Here is an 18,107-nt window from a genome sequence, read left to right on the forward strand (position 1 = left end):
TTTGTATTCCGTGCTAATTTCTCCTTTTGGACTCATGGAGGTGGTCTGTCTCTATGTGTGATGGGCAGTTCATGCAGTCACGGGGGCAGAGCAAAGAGCAAGCCTTTGAAATCTCTGCAGTGCCTTGGTTTTTCTGAGATGTTTGCAGCTGATGTTTTGAGACAGTTACAAGGTTACCTCAAGAGGGCTTCTGAAAGGATCAGGAAGTTGCAACTAGCTTTGAATGTTTTCCGCGAGATTGAAGGCATGACAAGATTTTTGATGGCTCTTCCATTTGCGTATAGACGAACATCTAACTTTCGTATGTAAATATGTTAGGATTTAATATAGGTTGTTGGTAAGTGTTCCCAGGTATTGGAATGAACGTACTCAGGTTTAGTTAATTTAATGAAGACTTAATAGCGCATTCATTTCCATACAACAGTTTTCAAGTATGTAGTGATTTCGTCTAGTGTTACTCAATACTAGGCTAAAGTGAAAGGAATTTGAAGCAAACTTCAAGGTTCAGTAACAGCAATATTTAATTTTTAGGTTTGTAAATACTTGACAAAATCTTACGTGGGTGTCCATGTTTTACTCATTACTTAAAAGAATTATTAAGATTGTAATACTCCATTTTTAAGAATTGGACAGACAACTCATCTTGGCCTGTTTTAACCAAACTCATCTTTGCATTTCATAAAACCCCACAAACCCCGAGTCACTGAGGTGGCCGTGTTTTTTTTTAATGTGGAGATTATTGGTTAATGTTATGTTTATATTTCTAAATGAAGCGGCCAATGGTATCTGGCCAGATTGTGAGACTGTCTAATCCTTGTAGGAATATCATTTAATTTTCCAATAAAAACAAAGTTACCAATGTTTTTCAACTTTTTTTGAGCGAATTTGTCATCTCTCAAATATTGATGAGTTTATATTCTTCATCTCTTCATCAGATTTGGGATACCATAAGTTCTGTATTTATCTTATCAAAATCCACCTATTTTGGATGGAAGTGGTGTTTCTTGATTAGTGTTTCCAAATGTTTGTACCAGAGCAGTCATGTTGGCATGCTCATGAGATAGTTAAGGATTCCCGTTAGACTTTAGAGTTCTCTGGCACATTTTTTCCTTTCATTTGCTCAGTCTGTATAATTCGAGGCACCATTTGAGGTGCTTTCCTACCTGTCAAACTGTGTATCTAGGTATGTGGTATTTGGTTTAATTTTGTTTGACTTCTGATTGATATTTAGTTAGCTCTAAAAACATTTTGGGACCCTAGGTATTTGAGCACGTTTTTGTTTAACAGTAGGATTTTGAAATTATGTGGTGAGCTAGGTGAGCACATGCAATGTCTCTTGTACAGCATTCTCTATTTCTTAATTTATTCTTAAGACTGAAAGTTTTATTTCCTATTAAATTGAATTTATTTAACATTGATTTGAAAATTGTTCTGGTGTTTGAAGCCAAAATAACAACTATCGTTTGTGGTTTCAGTAGCATTTGCCTCTACTTGGGAATTCATTGCTTTTGATAAATTGGATGATATTTTAAATGTAAGAATTTGTATGTCAAATTGAAATTTCTGGAGAACCTCAAATTACAGCTATTTAGGATGAGGTATAATATTTGTACTTGGGAACTTCAAAGACATAGATCAGCATCTGAAGTCAGGTTACAGATAAAATTCACAGTAGTTGAGTTTTGACCAAGCAGAAAGTGGAGTTTTAACCAAGCAGAAAGTGGAGTTTTAAGAGCAGTTTAAAAGTTTCCAGGGTAAAAAAAGAAAATTTAATACTTTTATTTCAAGTGTCATTGATAAAGGTATTGTAAAGGAAGATTGTGATTATTATCCTCTACTCAAGACAAAACATTTTTAATAGTGGATGGAATTTGATAGGAAGTTAAAGCATTTTTATTTTATTTTTAGCCCAGTAGTATATATATTAAATCAGGTTTTCTTTTTTTTTTTTTTTTTTAAAGGATGGGGATGCTTTTAAACCAAACAGGCATTTTTTAAAACTTTCATTGGAATTCTTATTTTTTGAATAGAGTCATGCAGGAGGCAAACTTTACAGAGTAAGAAAACAACTAATTTTTGGGCTAAGAGACATCTTTGTCATTTATTTTTGTTTGGACAGTGAAATTGGTTTATTAAATTTCACTCTCTAGTCACCTTTAAGTAGTGATGACATATTTAAGTTGCATACTTATGAGATCTTAAGGCAGAATTTTTAAGTGTCCTTGCCAGGTTTGGGACTCTGATTACATTTCTTGCTTGCAAGGTATTTTCCAAACTGTTGTTGTTTTGCTAATCTGTTAGATACAATTATTATAATTTTTTTGTAGTAGTATTTGCTTTTAAAAAATTATTCCACTCTATTAGAAATCTAAATCTTTGTGTTCAAGGGAAAGCATTGCAAATAGATTGTGTATTGTGATGTTAGCCCTGCCAGCTAGTTAGCGTGCAGGTTAACCTCTGGCAAGTCAAAAATTTCTCTGGGCCCTTGTTTTCTCATTCTTATAAATGGATTGAAATCTGATTTTTAACTAGAAGTAGCAGTGCATTGTTTTGAAGAGCTCAACTTTTTAAATTTTGGAATTATTTTGTAAAACACAGAAAAGTAGACCTCGACAAATCATTCATATTAGGAAACTGTATAAACACTTTTTGTAGCGCCATTCTTAAGTTGTTGTATCATTTTTCCTTGAAAAGATGAAGATTTTTGAGACATGACCACTTTGTAGACTACTTTTTTTTTAATAATTAGTATGATTTCACCATGATTTAAGTACTAGTTTCACAAATCATTGGTGGTAAATTCAGAGATCAATAGAAGTCCTGAATAGGCTTTACTTAGGTACTTAGAGTATGCTGATTAATGTGAAAGTGTAGGTATAAAACCTAGGAGACCAGTTTTAAGTTAAAAAAAAAAATAGATAACATGTTAAAAATGATTTTGAATTAGGGATTCGTATTATCCATTTTTATATTCATATTATCTGGAATGGGAATTCCTAATTCAGAATCATTTTTAACATGTTATGTAGTACTGTCAAAATTTAACCAGTTTCAATTTTGGAGGGTGGTGGCATATAATGAAGTAAATGTCTTGTAGACTTATTTTTCTGTTTTTAATAGAGTATTAGTGAAATTGTAAGTTTTGCTTGGTAGTCTTCGTAACATGGTTTTAATGTCTCAATCATTATAATGAAGAAATAATGTTAGGTGTAAAGGGAATAGTACATTTCCTTGAAGGACTGAAGTGTAAATCTTCATCTTTTTTTATACATGCAGTTATTCTATTGATATTTGTGCCATTATTTTAAAGAGTTGGAGGCATTTACAAAAATTTTAAAATAAGTACTTGTTAAATTCTTAGGACTCTTGAATAATTGTAAAGTGGCATGAATATGAAGGAGGAGTTGGGTCATCCCGTTCCCAACTGCATAGTGGTGTTTTATGATTGCTGTGAGGCAGAAAAACACTGTTGGAGTCTGTTTCCCAGTCTGTACAAGGGGTTAATAACAGCTCCTATTTTGTAAGATTATAACATGAGTGATAACTCACTGGTACAAATCAAGTATTATGTAAGGGCCTGGAAAATCCCATGGACAGAGGAGCCTGGTAGGCTTCAGTCCATGGGGTCGCAAAGAGTCGGACATGACTGAGTGACTTCACGTTCACGTTTGTGTTCGCTATGATCAGAACTTTAGTAGTAGAAGTTGTCCCAACTATAGCTTTATAATGTACAGAATTTTAAGAAAAAGTATTATTTCAGAAACAATATGCATAACTTTCTGAATATAGTATTTACCATGTAAGATTGGCTGCTTAAAACTTTAAAAGACACTATTAGCATAGTTACTTTGTAGATTCAAGGATGAAATAATTAAAGCTAAGATATAAAGAAAAAAGTATAGTAAATGTAAAAAATAAATCATTTTTAAAGTATTGTGGATAGATTTCTAGAAACTGTGAACTGTATTTGTGGAACAGTTAACATTAAGAAATGTTTGGGTGGTTGAAATATGCAGAATTGATTAGAGGATATATGAAGCTCTTTTGGTAATGATCAGATAGCACTTAGAAATATGTGAAGGGAGCTTGGCTATTGCAGCTGGTTCCTTCTGTACAGAGATTTTCATAGTTGAAAATCATGACAACAGTTTGTATTCTTTTGGAAATTTTCAGGAGGAGTTGTTTTGTAATCTGTCTAAAAGATTCTGTTTTAAGCCAAGTTTTAAAAAGAGTGTTGAATTTATTCTTGAGTATTAGGTTAAATAAATCCTATGTCAATTTTTTAGTATATAAAGAATTTCTTTGTCAGACCACAAGTTTCTGTTTCTTTTATCTAGAAACTTTTCTCACCTTCTGCAGTCATTCTTCTTTCTTAAATTTTGTGGTTATCTATCTTGTCACTACAGAATTAATAGCAAATAAAATTGTATTCTGCACAGTTTATTTTGGATAAGTGATACCAGGTAGGTGAATTTCATTGTGACTAGTAGTTTTCACATACAAATTTTAGAATTCATAGAAAAATATCCCTAATACTAAGCAAAGTGGCCATTAGTTAGGAGGGCTAAGCATAAACGTTTAGAATAATTTCCTATTTTTAATGTACTTTTCATTCACTTTAGGAAAGTAAAAAATTAAAAATGAGTGTATTAGAGAAAAAGGATATTTAAGTTGCTTTTGTAATTATATCTAAAAGTGATAAAGGCTGTTATATAATAGGAACCAAACTGAAAATTCAGAAAGTTTTAAATGTGTAAAGTTTCTGTTTTGCTTGTGAGAAGCTATGTTGGTGACATGTGAGTGATTTGTGAAAATAAATTATTTTGGAATTAATATGTTATTAAGCATATTGAATATAGAGGACTGTAAGTATTTTCTAACAGGCTATGGAAAATGATAATTTTTTTCATTATGGCATTTGAGAATTCGGGGTATTAAAAAATTGTGTGACATTGAGTGGTGAAATACAAAATTGTGAGAACCTTGGTCACTATAGAGAATGCAGTCATCAGATGTGAAGATGGTCTACCTTTAGTTACTTGTCTTACACACACATATGTGCACACACAAAAGCAGCATTATTTGAGCTCAGGGATCACAGATAAGGATAGCTGGATGAGAAGTTTTTGGTATTAAGAAAGTTGGGATCACGACGTGGTTTCTGATGAAGCTTCTGCCTTAGTTAAAACTAATTTAAATAGTAAGAGGAGTAAGATTTGTAGTGTAAGACATAAGTTGTTCATTGCACCGTGGATGATGGCAGCCTGCTGCAAAGGAAGCACATAAAGAATCCATGTGCTCTGGCCTCCAGATGGCCATGGTCACGGTAGCATGACCCAGTTGGTCTCCATCCGGATAAAGAACAGACACGTAGCCTGTCTTGGCAGAGCTTATAATATAAAACCCCAAAATACTCACCTTTACTTGTGTCACTGGATTCTGGTTTAGTTTTGGGGTGTGGAAGGACTAAGTTTTAGGCAACTTGGAGAAACACGCATTTCCTGAAACAGCTTTACACTGCCATTGCATGTGTGATGCTAGTTATTTTGAGTGTAGTGTTTAAAACTGAAACATTACTAAAAATGAAACTGATTTTTCTCTGAAGATTATTTACATGGGTACTTTAAGAATACGTGGTTTAAGTATTCTTAATCTTTAAGTTAGTGGACAGTAACTTTTTTAGCAGAATCATAGATTTTAAATTATGCTTCACTAAGTAACTAATGTTTTAAAGAAGATTTCTTATTTCACAGATTTGTTTTAGCAAGTGACTTGATTTAAAAACAAAACTTCAAAATGTTATTTTAAAAACTTAAACTTGGTCATTTTGTTGTGTTTTAAATTATTTTTATAGTGCATCCTTTGTGGTTTGTGGAAACCTTAAATCTGGATAGAGGTTTTTTTTAAACAAATACAGTCAGATTGTATAATAATAAAAATATGAGAATCAGTATTGCATTTTATTTAAATGACAAATATGTATTGATAATACTAACTGAATTATCTAAATGATTTCTTAGGTGATTGATTAAACTGTGAATGTAAGATACAGTCTTTCAAACATGTTTATTCATAGTTATTTAAGAGTAAATAGACCCTCATGATTAATTTTGACATGTAGTAAGATTATGTATTATTTTTACTATACCCTGAGTACAAGTAAATCATAAGTTTGTGAGAGTCCTTCTGAGACTAGTTACCCAGCTTAGAGCATTTAACTTGAAAAGTGGTTATATAGGTTCTAAGTTTGTAATCATAAAGCCTGTTTGGCGATGAGGGAGAAACTCAAGTTTTGAAAAGGAAACTGTAACGTAGTAGAAATAACACTAAACTTGAAATCAGGAGACCTGGGGTTGAATACTGTTCCTCCCACTTTCTACTGTTTCTCCTACTCATTCTGTGAAATGAGGACAATACTTAACCTTATTTGCTTGTGAAGATAAATAAATGCTGAGAATATAAGTATTCTATATTTTTGTTCTTGGGCTTCCCTGGTGGCTTTGTGGTAAAGAACCTGTCTGCCAGTGCAGGAGATGCAGGTTTGATTCCTGGTGGGGGATATCCCCTGAAGAAGGAAATGACAGTCGATTCCAGTATTCTTGCCTGTGAAATCCCATGGACAGAGGAGCCTGGTGGGCTATAGTTCATGGGGTCACAAAAGATTCCAACACAATTTAGCAGCTAAAAAGAATTTTTTTCTATGTGGAAAAGCTATTAGAGTTTTTAAAAGCTCAAAAAATGTAAACTTGGTTAAAGAGTATAAATATAATTTAACCTGTGCCTTATAATAATGATGTAACATTTATCAATTAAAAGTTTAGATAGTTTTGAGATTTTTAGGGACTGGGTTTTAGTAATAGGCCTTAGTAAACAATAAAATTTTTTTAATTTCTGGTTTTGTTTATATGCTAGAATAGGACTAAAAATAAGAACTGTATTATGTTAAACTGACCTTTTTATAACTTAGAACTATAGTAGAAAGCATAAGCAACTATCCTTTCAAGTCTGAAAAAATTGTGAGGAAAAAATATGTGAGAAAGTCTGAAAAACTGTTTTAGAACCAATCAGGCATTCAGTACATTGGAATAAAGTGAAGAGCCTGGTCAGATCATATTGGTGCCAAAGATTAGGTGGATCTTGTTTCCATTAGGACTTCTTAATTACGTCCTGAGGAAGGGCTGACATTTCTAGGTCTCACAGGTATATCAAGTAGTTGGAATGAATATATTGACCTAACCTCATTTTTAAAAGGTCATTAAAAAGATTTCAAGTTTTTTTCCTCTGTTTGGGTCTAGAAGGATTTTTCTCAGCATGAAAGTGTGTGATGTGGAGTGTTTTAATAGCCCACTCTAGTATCAGGCACTGTGACCAACTCCCGAGTGGTGGCTGTTGCAATCCCAGTCCTAGGGATTAGGACCCCCACTAGATGTTTTCCTCCCACTCAGCAAATTTAAACTGAGGCTCTGGATTTCAGAGTTCTTAATTCAAACTGCTGACCTTTTCTTTACAAACTGAGAAAAGAAAATTTTAATGACAGTATGGCTGGTGGCTTCCAGGTTCTTTACATTTTCTTCCTACCAATAACACCATTTACTATACTTCCCACTGATAACGGCAAAATTTTCTTGGCTGAAAAGGGTGGGCATATATAAAGCAGCATATCAAGCAGAAGCAGATCGGCTTAGCCAAAAATACAGGAAAATAAACACACTCAAAGAGCTCAGTTTCTTCCTTGTACCTTTCTTGCTACAAGTCACAATTTCAGAAGGTTTTGTTGTAATTGATAATCCTAGAAAACGCATGTGCAATCTGAGAAACGAGTGACCCGAGTTTATGATTTGGGCCAAGATGGGCAAGGGAAGAGCAGACTTGCCTTTGTGTCACAAAATTCTGTTCCCCTTCTGTGGTGGGATGCCAGGGATCGTTCTTTAGATTAGGAATGGGTAAATTCGGGCTGGTGGAGGTCAGTTGTACAGAAGACCTGTTTTTGCAAGGCCCCTGAGCTGGAGTAATTAAATTTTTAAAGAGTTGTTTATGTGTGTATATATATATGAGATAGTAGACTTCAAAGCCTAAAATACTTGCTGTCTGACCCTTCACAGGAAATGTTTGCTCACCTGTGCTCTAGATAATGCAACATGTTTACAGAAAGGATGCATTTATTTAATGCATGTTTCAACTATTAATTATGGACAATTAACCAAAGATTGTTGATTTTTCTAATTGGGATTGGAGGTGGCGGGATGAAGATAGGAGAAATTTGAAAAAGCTCTGTCTTGCCCCCTGAATTTCAGTGGATGGCATAAGGGTTTACATCCATATAGCGGGCTCATACATTTTCGTGGGGAAAGAGAAATGTCTGTTGAAGGGAGGAGCATAGATTTTAAAAAGAGAAGCAGTGCTGATAAGTGTTCACTTTAAAAATTTTAAAATAGTGGTCATAAATTTTATGGTAACCTTTTTAATTGTTTTATCTGTTTATTCGTTATTTCTAACTTTAAGATTTAAAAATTTTACTCTTAAAAATACTGAGAAAGGTAGGGTTGGTCGCTTTGATTTCCTTAAACCATTTTAGGAGAGAGTATTTAGGGTTGTCATTATATCATTTATCTTCTATCCTTTGAGTTTTAAGTGTTCCCCTTAATTTATAGGAATTTATGCCTTTGTACAAGTTTGCTTAGTAGTGAAAGTCAACTTCTAAAACATTTACTTCTGGCTCACTTTAATGTGTGTGTTGAAAACTATTCAGGATGTCTAGTTTATAGTTTGCACATATATTTGAGAAACTGAGTACTTCGTGGGGTGTAGGTGGTGGGCAGTATGATTGTGGCTCTGGACTTGGTTTGTCTCATCTCCACCGTGCACTAAGTGTGTATGACCTTGGGAGGGTTGTTTTTATCTTCTGTACCATCATTTCTTTATTAATGGGAATAATAACAGAACATATATCTTATGGTTATCAAAATCATTGACTCGGCTTTTTCATGGAAAACAGCAATTACCATAACGGCCTAGCACTTAGTGTGCAGCCGACATGTGTTCAGTAGCTTCCCAGGTGGCTCAGTCGGTCAAGAGTCTGCCTGCATTGCCGGAGACCCAGGTTTGATCCCTGGGTTGGGAAGATGCTCTGGAGGAGGGCATGGCAGTCCACTTCAGTGTTCTTGCCTGGAGAGTTCCATGGACAGAGGAGCCTGGTGGGTTACAGTCCGTGGGGTCACAAAGAGTTGGAAATGACTGAGCGACTAAACCTACCTATGTTAGTATTTTTAATATTTGTCACACTTTACCATTTGGTCATACTTTTTATGTGTTGAATATCTTTGAGAGCTTGAAAGCAGTTTTGGTTGTGAAAAGTATGGGCATATTAAAATTGAGAACGTCAAGTTCTGTTTTTCCTGAATAACAGTATTCGGACAATTATCGAGAATCCAGTAATTGGATGTCTAAATCCAGATATAGACATTTTAGATTAGGGATTTTATTACAGTATAATTTCAACTTAACCTTTTAATTATTTACTAGTAAATTAAAGTTCATTCAGATGAAAAAGCTTAAGAATATTAAAGATACAGGTTAATATTTAAGTTAAAATTAAAGCTACAGGGGTTTTAATAATTTGAAAATTAAAAGTCAGGTATATGAAGCCATAAATGAGCTATTTTAATTATTTTTACATTTTAAATATTGGCCATAATTACATAAATTAATATTCTTAAAGAATAATGAGAAAAAGACAGTAGCAAAAATAAGTTTTATTCATTTAAAAAAAAATATGTTTTAGGGGTGTGTGTATATATGATGCATTTGGGAATGCAAGGAGATGGTCCCTGTTCTCATATAGTTAATGGTGAAGTTAAGAATAGAAACATTAAACCCATGACATTGTTGAAGGTACAGTTGTGAACTGGTACATGAGTTAAGAACAAGTCACCAAGAGTGTTCAATCAAGATGATAATACCTAGACTGAATAAAGTGAAGGAAAACACAGTTACAAAGGGAAGATCTGAAGCAAATAGAGTTGTCTGGGCAAGGGGAGGTGGAGAAATGCAAAGCACACCACATGGGAAAAGCCTGACAGGAGACAGTGCGGGTAAAGAACCTGAAAGAAAGCCAGTGTGTCTAAATGTGGAAAGGGAGGGCTGGAGAGTGTAGGACTAGGAGTGTGCCAGAGAAGGCAGAGAAACAGTAATGGACTCCACATGTAATTCAGAGCTAGTAGACCACGTGAAGGATTTGGATCTCCAAAGAGCACGACAAGCCTCTGAAGTGCTTTAGGTAGAGGTGACCACCAGATCTGTGTTTTGGAAAGAGCATTCTAATTGCAATATGGAGAAGAGATTTGAATGAGGTGAAAAGGGTTCATAGGGTCCCAAAGAGTTGCACACGACTGAAGCAACTGAGCAGGCAGGTGGGTGGAAGGCACAAGTGGATGTGAGAAAGATGGATGATTGGAAATTGGATTGTTAGGGAGATAGAGACAGGTATATGGGTTTGAGGCTAGGAAAGAAACATTCGTTTGGATGTGGTGGGATATTTGGAATGAGGTGAGAGAGAGAAATGGGCAGTGTGAAAATGTGACTTCTTGATTTTAGATTGGAGAGACGGTGATAATGTTGCCAGTCACCAAGGTAGGGAACTTGAAGGGGGCTGTTGGCATGAGCATCATGAGTGTAGTTTTGGATGTGTTGAGTTGAGGAGGCCTTGGGACTCCAAGGAGAGGACTCTTAAGAAAGTTCAGTGAGCAAGGCTAGGCTGTAGATGCAAATTTGGGAAGCTTTGGCATAAAGATTGTCCAGAGAGTATAGAGAAAGGGTATGAGAGTGTCTGGAACTGAGCTGTGGGATATCAGACCTTAAGGAACCTCTCCATTTAATGGCCAGCGAAGTCAGTTTTTTCCCCCCCTGTGTATTTTCATGTATTTGTTTATCTTAATAGTTAAACACTTAGCTGTAAGTACTGTGTTAGGTTCTGGGCAGACAAGTGAACAAGATCTAATACCGTCTGTTCTTAGGTAGGACATGGACCAAGTAAATTGGCAGTTTTAGTATAGTGTAGAGTCTTACGAACCTCTGAAAAGGGCAGGATAGTGGTAGGGACTATGTATGTGTTTTTTGGGGGAAGAGGATCATAGCTGTCACTAGATTCCTACATCTTAAGAACAATTAGTATGGTGTAATAAGTACTGCAGAGTTCTGAGGAGTGGGGTAAAGGACTGGGAAGGAGTTTAATTAGTGTGCTGTGGAAACACAGAATGTCCACAAAAGAAGGGGCAGAGGCAGGTCATGGAAGGCAGTGAAGCCCAGACTGACATGAAGGAGGATTCAGGTGTGGAGGTGCATGGGTAAAGATTTCTTTCAGAGGGTTCAGCTTGCCTAAGATCTCAAAGCCAGAAAGCATGAGGAGTTGAAGAATTGAAAGTGTCTCTTCTAACTTAAAAATGAAATTTGGCTTCGAAAAATTGAATATAGTAAATGATCAAGGAGCGATGTCATTGGTAAAAGTGGATTCATGTTTTATTAAAAAGATAGTTCTTCAATCAAGATTTTCAAGTTTACTACTTGAAATGTATTTTGTAAAAAGACCCTAAAACAGGATCATCACAAAACTAAAGTTAACAAGCAATTAACTTCCTTGTCAAACTAAAAATTGTAAAAAGAATTTTGATCAATTTTAAAAAGTCACATTAGAATAATCATCATGTACAAGTTTTAAACTAGAAGGGACCCTATACATATTGTAGACTTTTGCTTTCAATTTTTAAGTAAATTATTTTAGGAAGGATTAGAGTATAAATACCACTTAAAATTTTTGTATTTTGGTGTATTTTCTTCTGAATGCTTTTTCTGTTTATATCATACTAGTGCTTGAAAAAGTATGTTTTGAGTCAAGATGATATTAGGGGAAAAAAGGATTCTGTAACTAGGGTTTGTGTATTTGTGCATTAAACAAAATAAATAGATTTATCAGGATTTTTCAGAGGCTTTAACATCATCGTGCATTTGTGAATCTCGAAAGCTGAGAGGTAGTATGTATTATTTGATTTAGAACTTCTTTTCCAGAAGTATTCGTTCTACCAGTAATGATTAACCAGACTCTGTATTCTTTTAAATTGTCTAATCAAAGTGAGACAATATGGCTCCATATTGTCTCTATGACAGTATATTAAGATAAAAAGTAAGATAGGTTCCCCTTAATTGGCTTCAATCTAGAGAATGAATATCAGCTAATTTAAAAAAATAACATTTACGTTCTTTTGCAGTTAGAGTATAACAGATACTACAAGATAGATTGAGATCACTTAATCCCTCACTTCCTCAAAATCTATTTTATAAGAATTCATACTAAAATTGCCATTAATAAGTGGACCTTTTTAAAAATGTGGTCTTGTCTTTTTAGGCTCTTTGACATTTTCTCAGACTTTACTTTTCCTGTTTTTTTTTTTTTTTTTTTTTTTTTTAAATTGAGGTGAAATTAACATATAGCATTATTTTAGTTTCAGGTGCACAACATAATGATTCAAAATTTGTATATATTGTGAAAGATCAAAAGAAGTCCTGTCACTATACATACTTACAGCATTTTTTTTTTTCTTGTCATGAGGAAGTTTAAGATCTGTTAAAGCTTTCAGTTGTACAGTACAGTATTATTAACTATAGTCACCATGCTCTTCATCATACCCTTATGGCTTGTATATTTTATAACTGTAAATCTTACACCTTTTGACTCTTCCTACTTGGGTACGAAATGGGTAGAGTCAAAGGGTGCAAGCTTCCAGTTACTATTTTTTTTTTTTTAGTCTAAATGAACTTGAGTGGCAGTTCTCAAACTTTACATCAGCACCTCTTTACATTAATGAAAATTATTGCAGTTCCTTTGTGTGTATTATCTATTCATATTTACCCCTTAAAAATTAAAACAAGTTTTAAAATATTTTTATTCATTTAAATATAATAAACTCATTTCATGTTAATATAAGTAAAAAAATTTTTATAACATGATTATTTCCCAAAACAAATTTATGAGGTGAGTGGTATTGTTTTATCCTTTTGAGGATGTTTAATCTCTGGCTTAATAGAAGACAGATTTCTTATATCCCCTTAGACATGCAGTCTGTTGGGACATTGCTGGAAAACTTAGGCAAATAACATCTTCATATTATTCATTTTTTAAAAAAATTTTTGGCTATGCTGTGCAGCATGCAGGATCTTAGTTCCCCTGACTAGGGATTGAACCTGTGTCCCCTGCAGTGGAAGCATGAAGACTCACAATTTTTACTTGAGAAATCCCTAGGAGTCCCCAGAACACACTTTGAAAACAGCTAAACTAGAATATTTAGGTACTGCAGTGAGGATTTTTTGTAACTTGATAATCTAAACATAAAGTGAAAACAGTGTACTTTTTTTCCCCTAATTTAATTATCTTTACATTATTATGCAAATACTGTCTATTTAATAAAAGACTTTTCAGGATGGATAATAAAAATAAAGCATTTTACATCTTGGCTTTGAATGCTAATCTAAATTAAGCAATATTTTGAAGTTATTCCAAAAACAGCCCAAACTTTGTAGTTGGTAGATTTATTTTATAGTCAAACTTGTTTCATTTAACAGTTGGAATTTGGCCTTTCTCTCTGGGAAGTTTTTGGTAAATTATAAATTTCAGCACAGAAATTATATAGATGTCTTTAGATTTTGTAATGAGAACATAAACTGTCTAGTTTCTTTAATCCTGAACTATTCTGGAGATTTTTTAAAATATCATTGGTGATAAAAAGTGTTTATAGTTAGATGATTTTTTGTTTATTTTGAAAATTAAAATATTAGACTGGAACATACCATTTTAGGTTATAATACATATTTTTTCATTGTTCAGTATTTGCATTGACTAGCATCTGTTAGTTTATAACTTGCTGTATTTAGGTTCCATCAATTCTTTTAGCATTTTTCCTCTTCAGTGGATTAAATCATGGTTGGGTAGTTGTTTTATACTGTGAATCAAGGGATTTCACAGAATGAATGTGAATTTTTCCCCCCAGGTAAAATGCAATGTGACTAGCAAGAACAAATTACTATGTGTTTAAAAGTACATTTTATTTACTGTAAATAATTGTATCCTGTATCCCCACTGTATTTAGCAAACATTTTATATGTGTCTTTCACATAATAGGTGAAGTATTACAGACATTTAGCACCTGATCACTTGCTGCAGATCTGTCATCGACTGGGACCTCTTCTTGAGCAAGAGATTCCACAAAGTGTTCCTGGAGTACAAACTTTGTTAGGAGCTGGAAGACAGTCCTTGCTACGCACAAACAAAAGTATGAAAAATTTCTAACACATTTAGATGGTCTTTTTCTCACTTTTTGTCTTTGTGTCCTATCTTTATTCCAATAAAAAATGTTTGTGTTTAATAGGCTGCAAGCATGTTGTGTGGAAAGGATCTGCTCTGGCTGCATTGCATTGTGGAAGACCACCAGAGTCACCAATTAACTATGGTAGCCCACCCAGCATTGGTGAGTTGTTTGAGTTCATTACCAAGTTGATAGCCTCTTAGTAAAGAGCTTTTGAAAATAAAAATGTTTTTTACTTGCTGTGAGGTCAGAGAATTTTCATTTTTTGTGTATTAGCCTTCAAAGAGGAAAAAGCCCTCAAATTTTTTTCTTATGTTAGAAATCTATAATGAAAAAGTCATAATAATGTGTAATTATAGATTGTAAATATTGTACCTATCTAATGAGCTCATTGGTATTTTTACAGAATATTTTTTTTAAAGATGTATGTCATTCGGTTGATTCAGTAGGCAACTGTATCATAATACAGGTTAGTTGTAATAATGTGGTTATTTTTATGAATAATCGTGTACTTTTTGGCCTTTAAAATTTGAAGAAGGAAAACTGAAGCAGATAGATCTTCTTGAAATGCCCTCTAAATTCATCCTTTTTAACTCTGCTACTACGAGGTGCTTGTCTTACCTGAATTACTATAGCCTTCTTCACACTAGTCTTGCTTCCGGGATCTTCTCCCTCTTTCCCTTTCAGGTTATACTATATGTAACCCTGTAATGTTACTCTTATTTAATTCTACTTCTGCTATGTCTCTCTTCTGCTCAAGGTAGTATGAGAGGTAGCTTATGGTATTTTAATGGAGTTACAGTTCCTCTACCACCAAGTCTTACTCTGACTTTCAGAGAGCTTCGTATTTTAATCATAGCCTCTTCTGTCCCTACCCTCCTGCTTAGTCAGAAGTGTCTTCTCCCTCTTTCTTCCACCTGTCCAGATTATACTTATTTCTCTTCCTTTTCTGGGTAATTACAGTCAGTATTACCATATTATAATTTGTCAGTATTATGGTTTTGTATAACTTGTTTAATGTTTATATAAAATATGCTTTTCTGTTGTTTTACTTATAGAAGAACTTTTTAAGGTTTTGTGTTTTATCATAAGGGGCATTTTGTATTTCATAGACAATTTTGATGTATTTGGGTATAAATCTAACTGTTGGTACTGGAAAGATGATCTCTTTTACTTTAGATTTTTCTCATTGGTTTCATGAAGTTTGAGTGTGATATGCCTTGGTGTCATTTTTTTCTATTTATCAAGCTTGAAATTTATTAGGCTTCTTGAATCTGTAATGTCTTTTATTGGCATTGGAAAATTGTCAGCCATTATCTTTTAAAATATCATGTCTGCTCCATTCTCTCTCCTCTCCTGGGACTCCAGTTAAACAGATGCTAGGCTTTCTTACTGTCTTCTCTCTTGCCCTCTCTTTTATGATTTACGTCTTTTTTAGTTTTCTCTAAGCTGTTTTCCAAAGTCATCCTGTGTTTTACCCATGGTGGGTAATCATGGGTGGTCTTTTTTTTTATTTTAATATGATTGTCCTGGTTAAATAATGATTCCTATGTGTTCTTAGTATAATGAACAACTATAAAACAACAAAGGATTTGAGACACAAGAGTATATTTTCACCTAGAAAATTATACTAGGAAGTAGAACAGTTTTCTTAAAAGGGGAAGGTAAGTTTATTAGAAGCGTCCCCTCTAGGGAAAAGTCTATCCTTTTTTTGAAAAAATGCAGATCCATTTAATAAGGGGAATATGTTGTTCTTTCAAAGCATTGTCAGGCAACACTGTGGAAGGCAATGAAAGTGCAAAAATGATTGATAGTAACTTTCCTCTTAACATTTGCTATGCGAGTAATTACTCTGTTCCAGGCACTATTCTAACCATTTTCCATTTATTTTTATCTTTTAAAACCTTAAATGATCTTTAGGTAGGAAATACTTTTACTTTACAGAGAAGGAAATTGAGGCATGAAAAGGTTTGGTGACTTGACCAGGGTTACATGTTTAGTGAGTCGTGAAAGTACAGCGACTCCCATTATGCTGTGCCTTATTCTTAATAAACTAATAGTTAACAGTTGGTTAACACTTGGCTACTCAAGAAAGTTGGTATTAGTCATATTTTGGAAAAGGATACCAGATAGTTATAAAGTCAGATAAAGTATTTTAGGCCATGTCATTAATCATCAGATCAGTAAATATTGCTGACGTGGTTATAGGGGATTTAAATATGGCAAAAATAACTTGAGCTTTGTGTCACATCAAGAGAAATGCAGCTGGTATATTCAGGTAATAGAATTAATTACCATGCAGGTAATTGTTGTACCTTTCTCAAAGAGTTTTATTTCATTTTTAAAGGTTTATGATACATTTTTCCATTCAGATTTTCAGGAAGTTGCTCTTCATATTTAAAAAACAAAAAAAACCCAAAAAAACGCCTGTACTGGAATGCTAATTTTACCTGATGTTTTTGTATTCGCATATAGTTTTCGACATCTCTAAAGAGAAGCTGGACTAATCAAAATGACTCTACTTACTAATAGTCGTAGTTTAGTGCCGTGTCTCTTCAGTTCACCTTGGTGACAGTCTTAAATGTCTTGTCATTATTATGAAAGTGTGACTGGGTGGTAATGGGAAGAAAAAGTCATTAGGTTTTTTGGCAGAATAATTTGCCTGCATAGTGATACAATATTCATTTCAGGTTATCACAGACTATGAGTCAGAAGATTTTTAGTTTTAAATATGAGTGTTAGTATCTTATTTTGTTGATTCCTCTGCCATTTCTGTCTGGCTGCTTCTAAAAATTTTCCTTGCTCTTTTCCTTGATCAGTGTAGTATTACCAAAGACCCATGTAATAAAAAGACCTTAGCATTATAGCTTTTCTTAAAATACAAATGGGAATGTTTAGTGTAGATTCAAATATTTAAGGTTTGATAGATTTGGGAAATAGGCTTTTTTTAAAAAAATTTTGAAATAAATTACTTACTGGAAAGTTGCACAAAAAGCTATTATAACCCATTGCACAGTTTTTCCTCGTGTTACAGTCCTATAATATCTAGAATTCCTTAAAACTGCTCCGCCAATGTTGGTATGTTATTATTAACTAAACACCAGACCATATTCATATCTCACCACATTTTCCAACTTAATTACCTTTTCTTGTTTCAAGATCCGGTACAGAATACAATACTGCACTTAAGGCTTGCACAGTTTTTTTAATTAAACTTTTTACTATAACTCAGAAAATCATTTAAGATTGGGGTGATGGTAAATTGGATTTTCCTTTCTTAGATTTTTTTTTTCAGTAAGGCCTGTATATTTTGTTCAGTCCTTTGCATCTGTTTTCCATTGCCACAGCCACATGTGGGCCTTGTGCTCTTTGCCTGGAGCTCTGCATCATTCATTCACTTCCCAGGTAAATATTAGTGTTAGTCACTCAGTCGTGTCTGACTCTTTGAAACCCCTTGGACTGTGGCCCGCCAGGCTCCTCTGTGCATGGAGTTCTCTGGGTCGGAATGCTGGAGTGGGTGGTCATTCCCTTCTCCAGGGGATCTTCCCGACCCAGGAATTGAACCCAGGTCTCCTGCATTTCAGGCAGATTCTTCACCATCTGAGCCACCAGGGAAGCATGAGTAAAGACTGTGTCCCTGCATCGTGTCCCACGCTGGCTTAGAGCTGGAGAGTAGGATAATGAGGAGCATGGCCTCTGCTCTCCTAGAATTACAGATTAGATGATCTCCTGCCTCCAGTCTTATTCCTCTACCCT

General features: G+C 34.2%; 1 protein-coding gene across 7 annotated transcripts in view; it reads left to right on the forward strand.

Annotated features, from left to right (window-relative positions):
- LOC102406632 (pleckstrin homology domain interacting protein) overlaps positions 1-18,107 on the forward strand; it is a 136,029-nt gene that overhangs the window by 1,957 nt on the left and 115,965 nt on the right. For all 7 annotated transcript variants that reach the window (XM_025294849.3, XM_025294847.3, XM_025294848.3 and 4 more), the window contains 2 exons: positions 14,168-14,318; positions 14,415-14,513. In XM_025294849.3, the coding sequence (XP_025150634.1) occupies positions 14,168-14,318; positions 14,415-14,513 (250 nt within the window). The remainder of the gene's footprint in view (positions 1-14,167; positions 14,319-14,414; positions 14,514-18,107) is intronic.

This window comes from Bubalus bubalis, chromosome 10 (assembly GCF_019923935.1).
Source record: "Bubalus bubalis isolate 160015118507 breed Murrah chromosome 10, NDDB_SH_1, whole genome shotgun sequence".
In the NCBI taxonomy this organism is placed as follows: domain Eukaryota; kingdom Metazoa; phylum Chordata; class Mammalia; order Artiodactyla; family Bovidae; genus Bubalus; species Bubalus bubalis.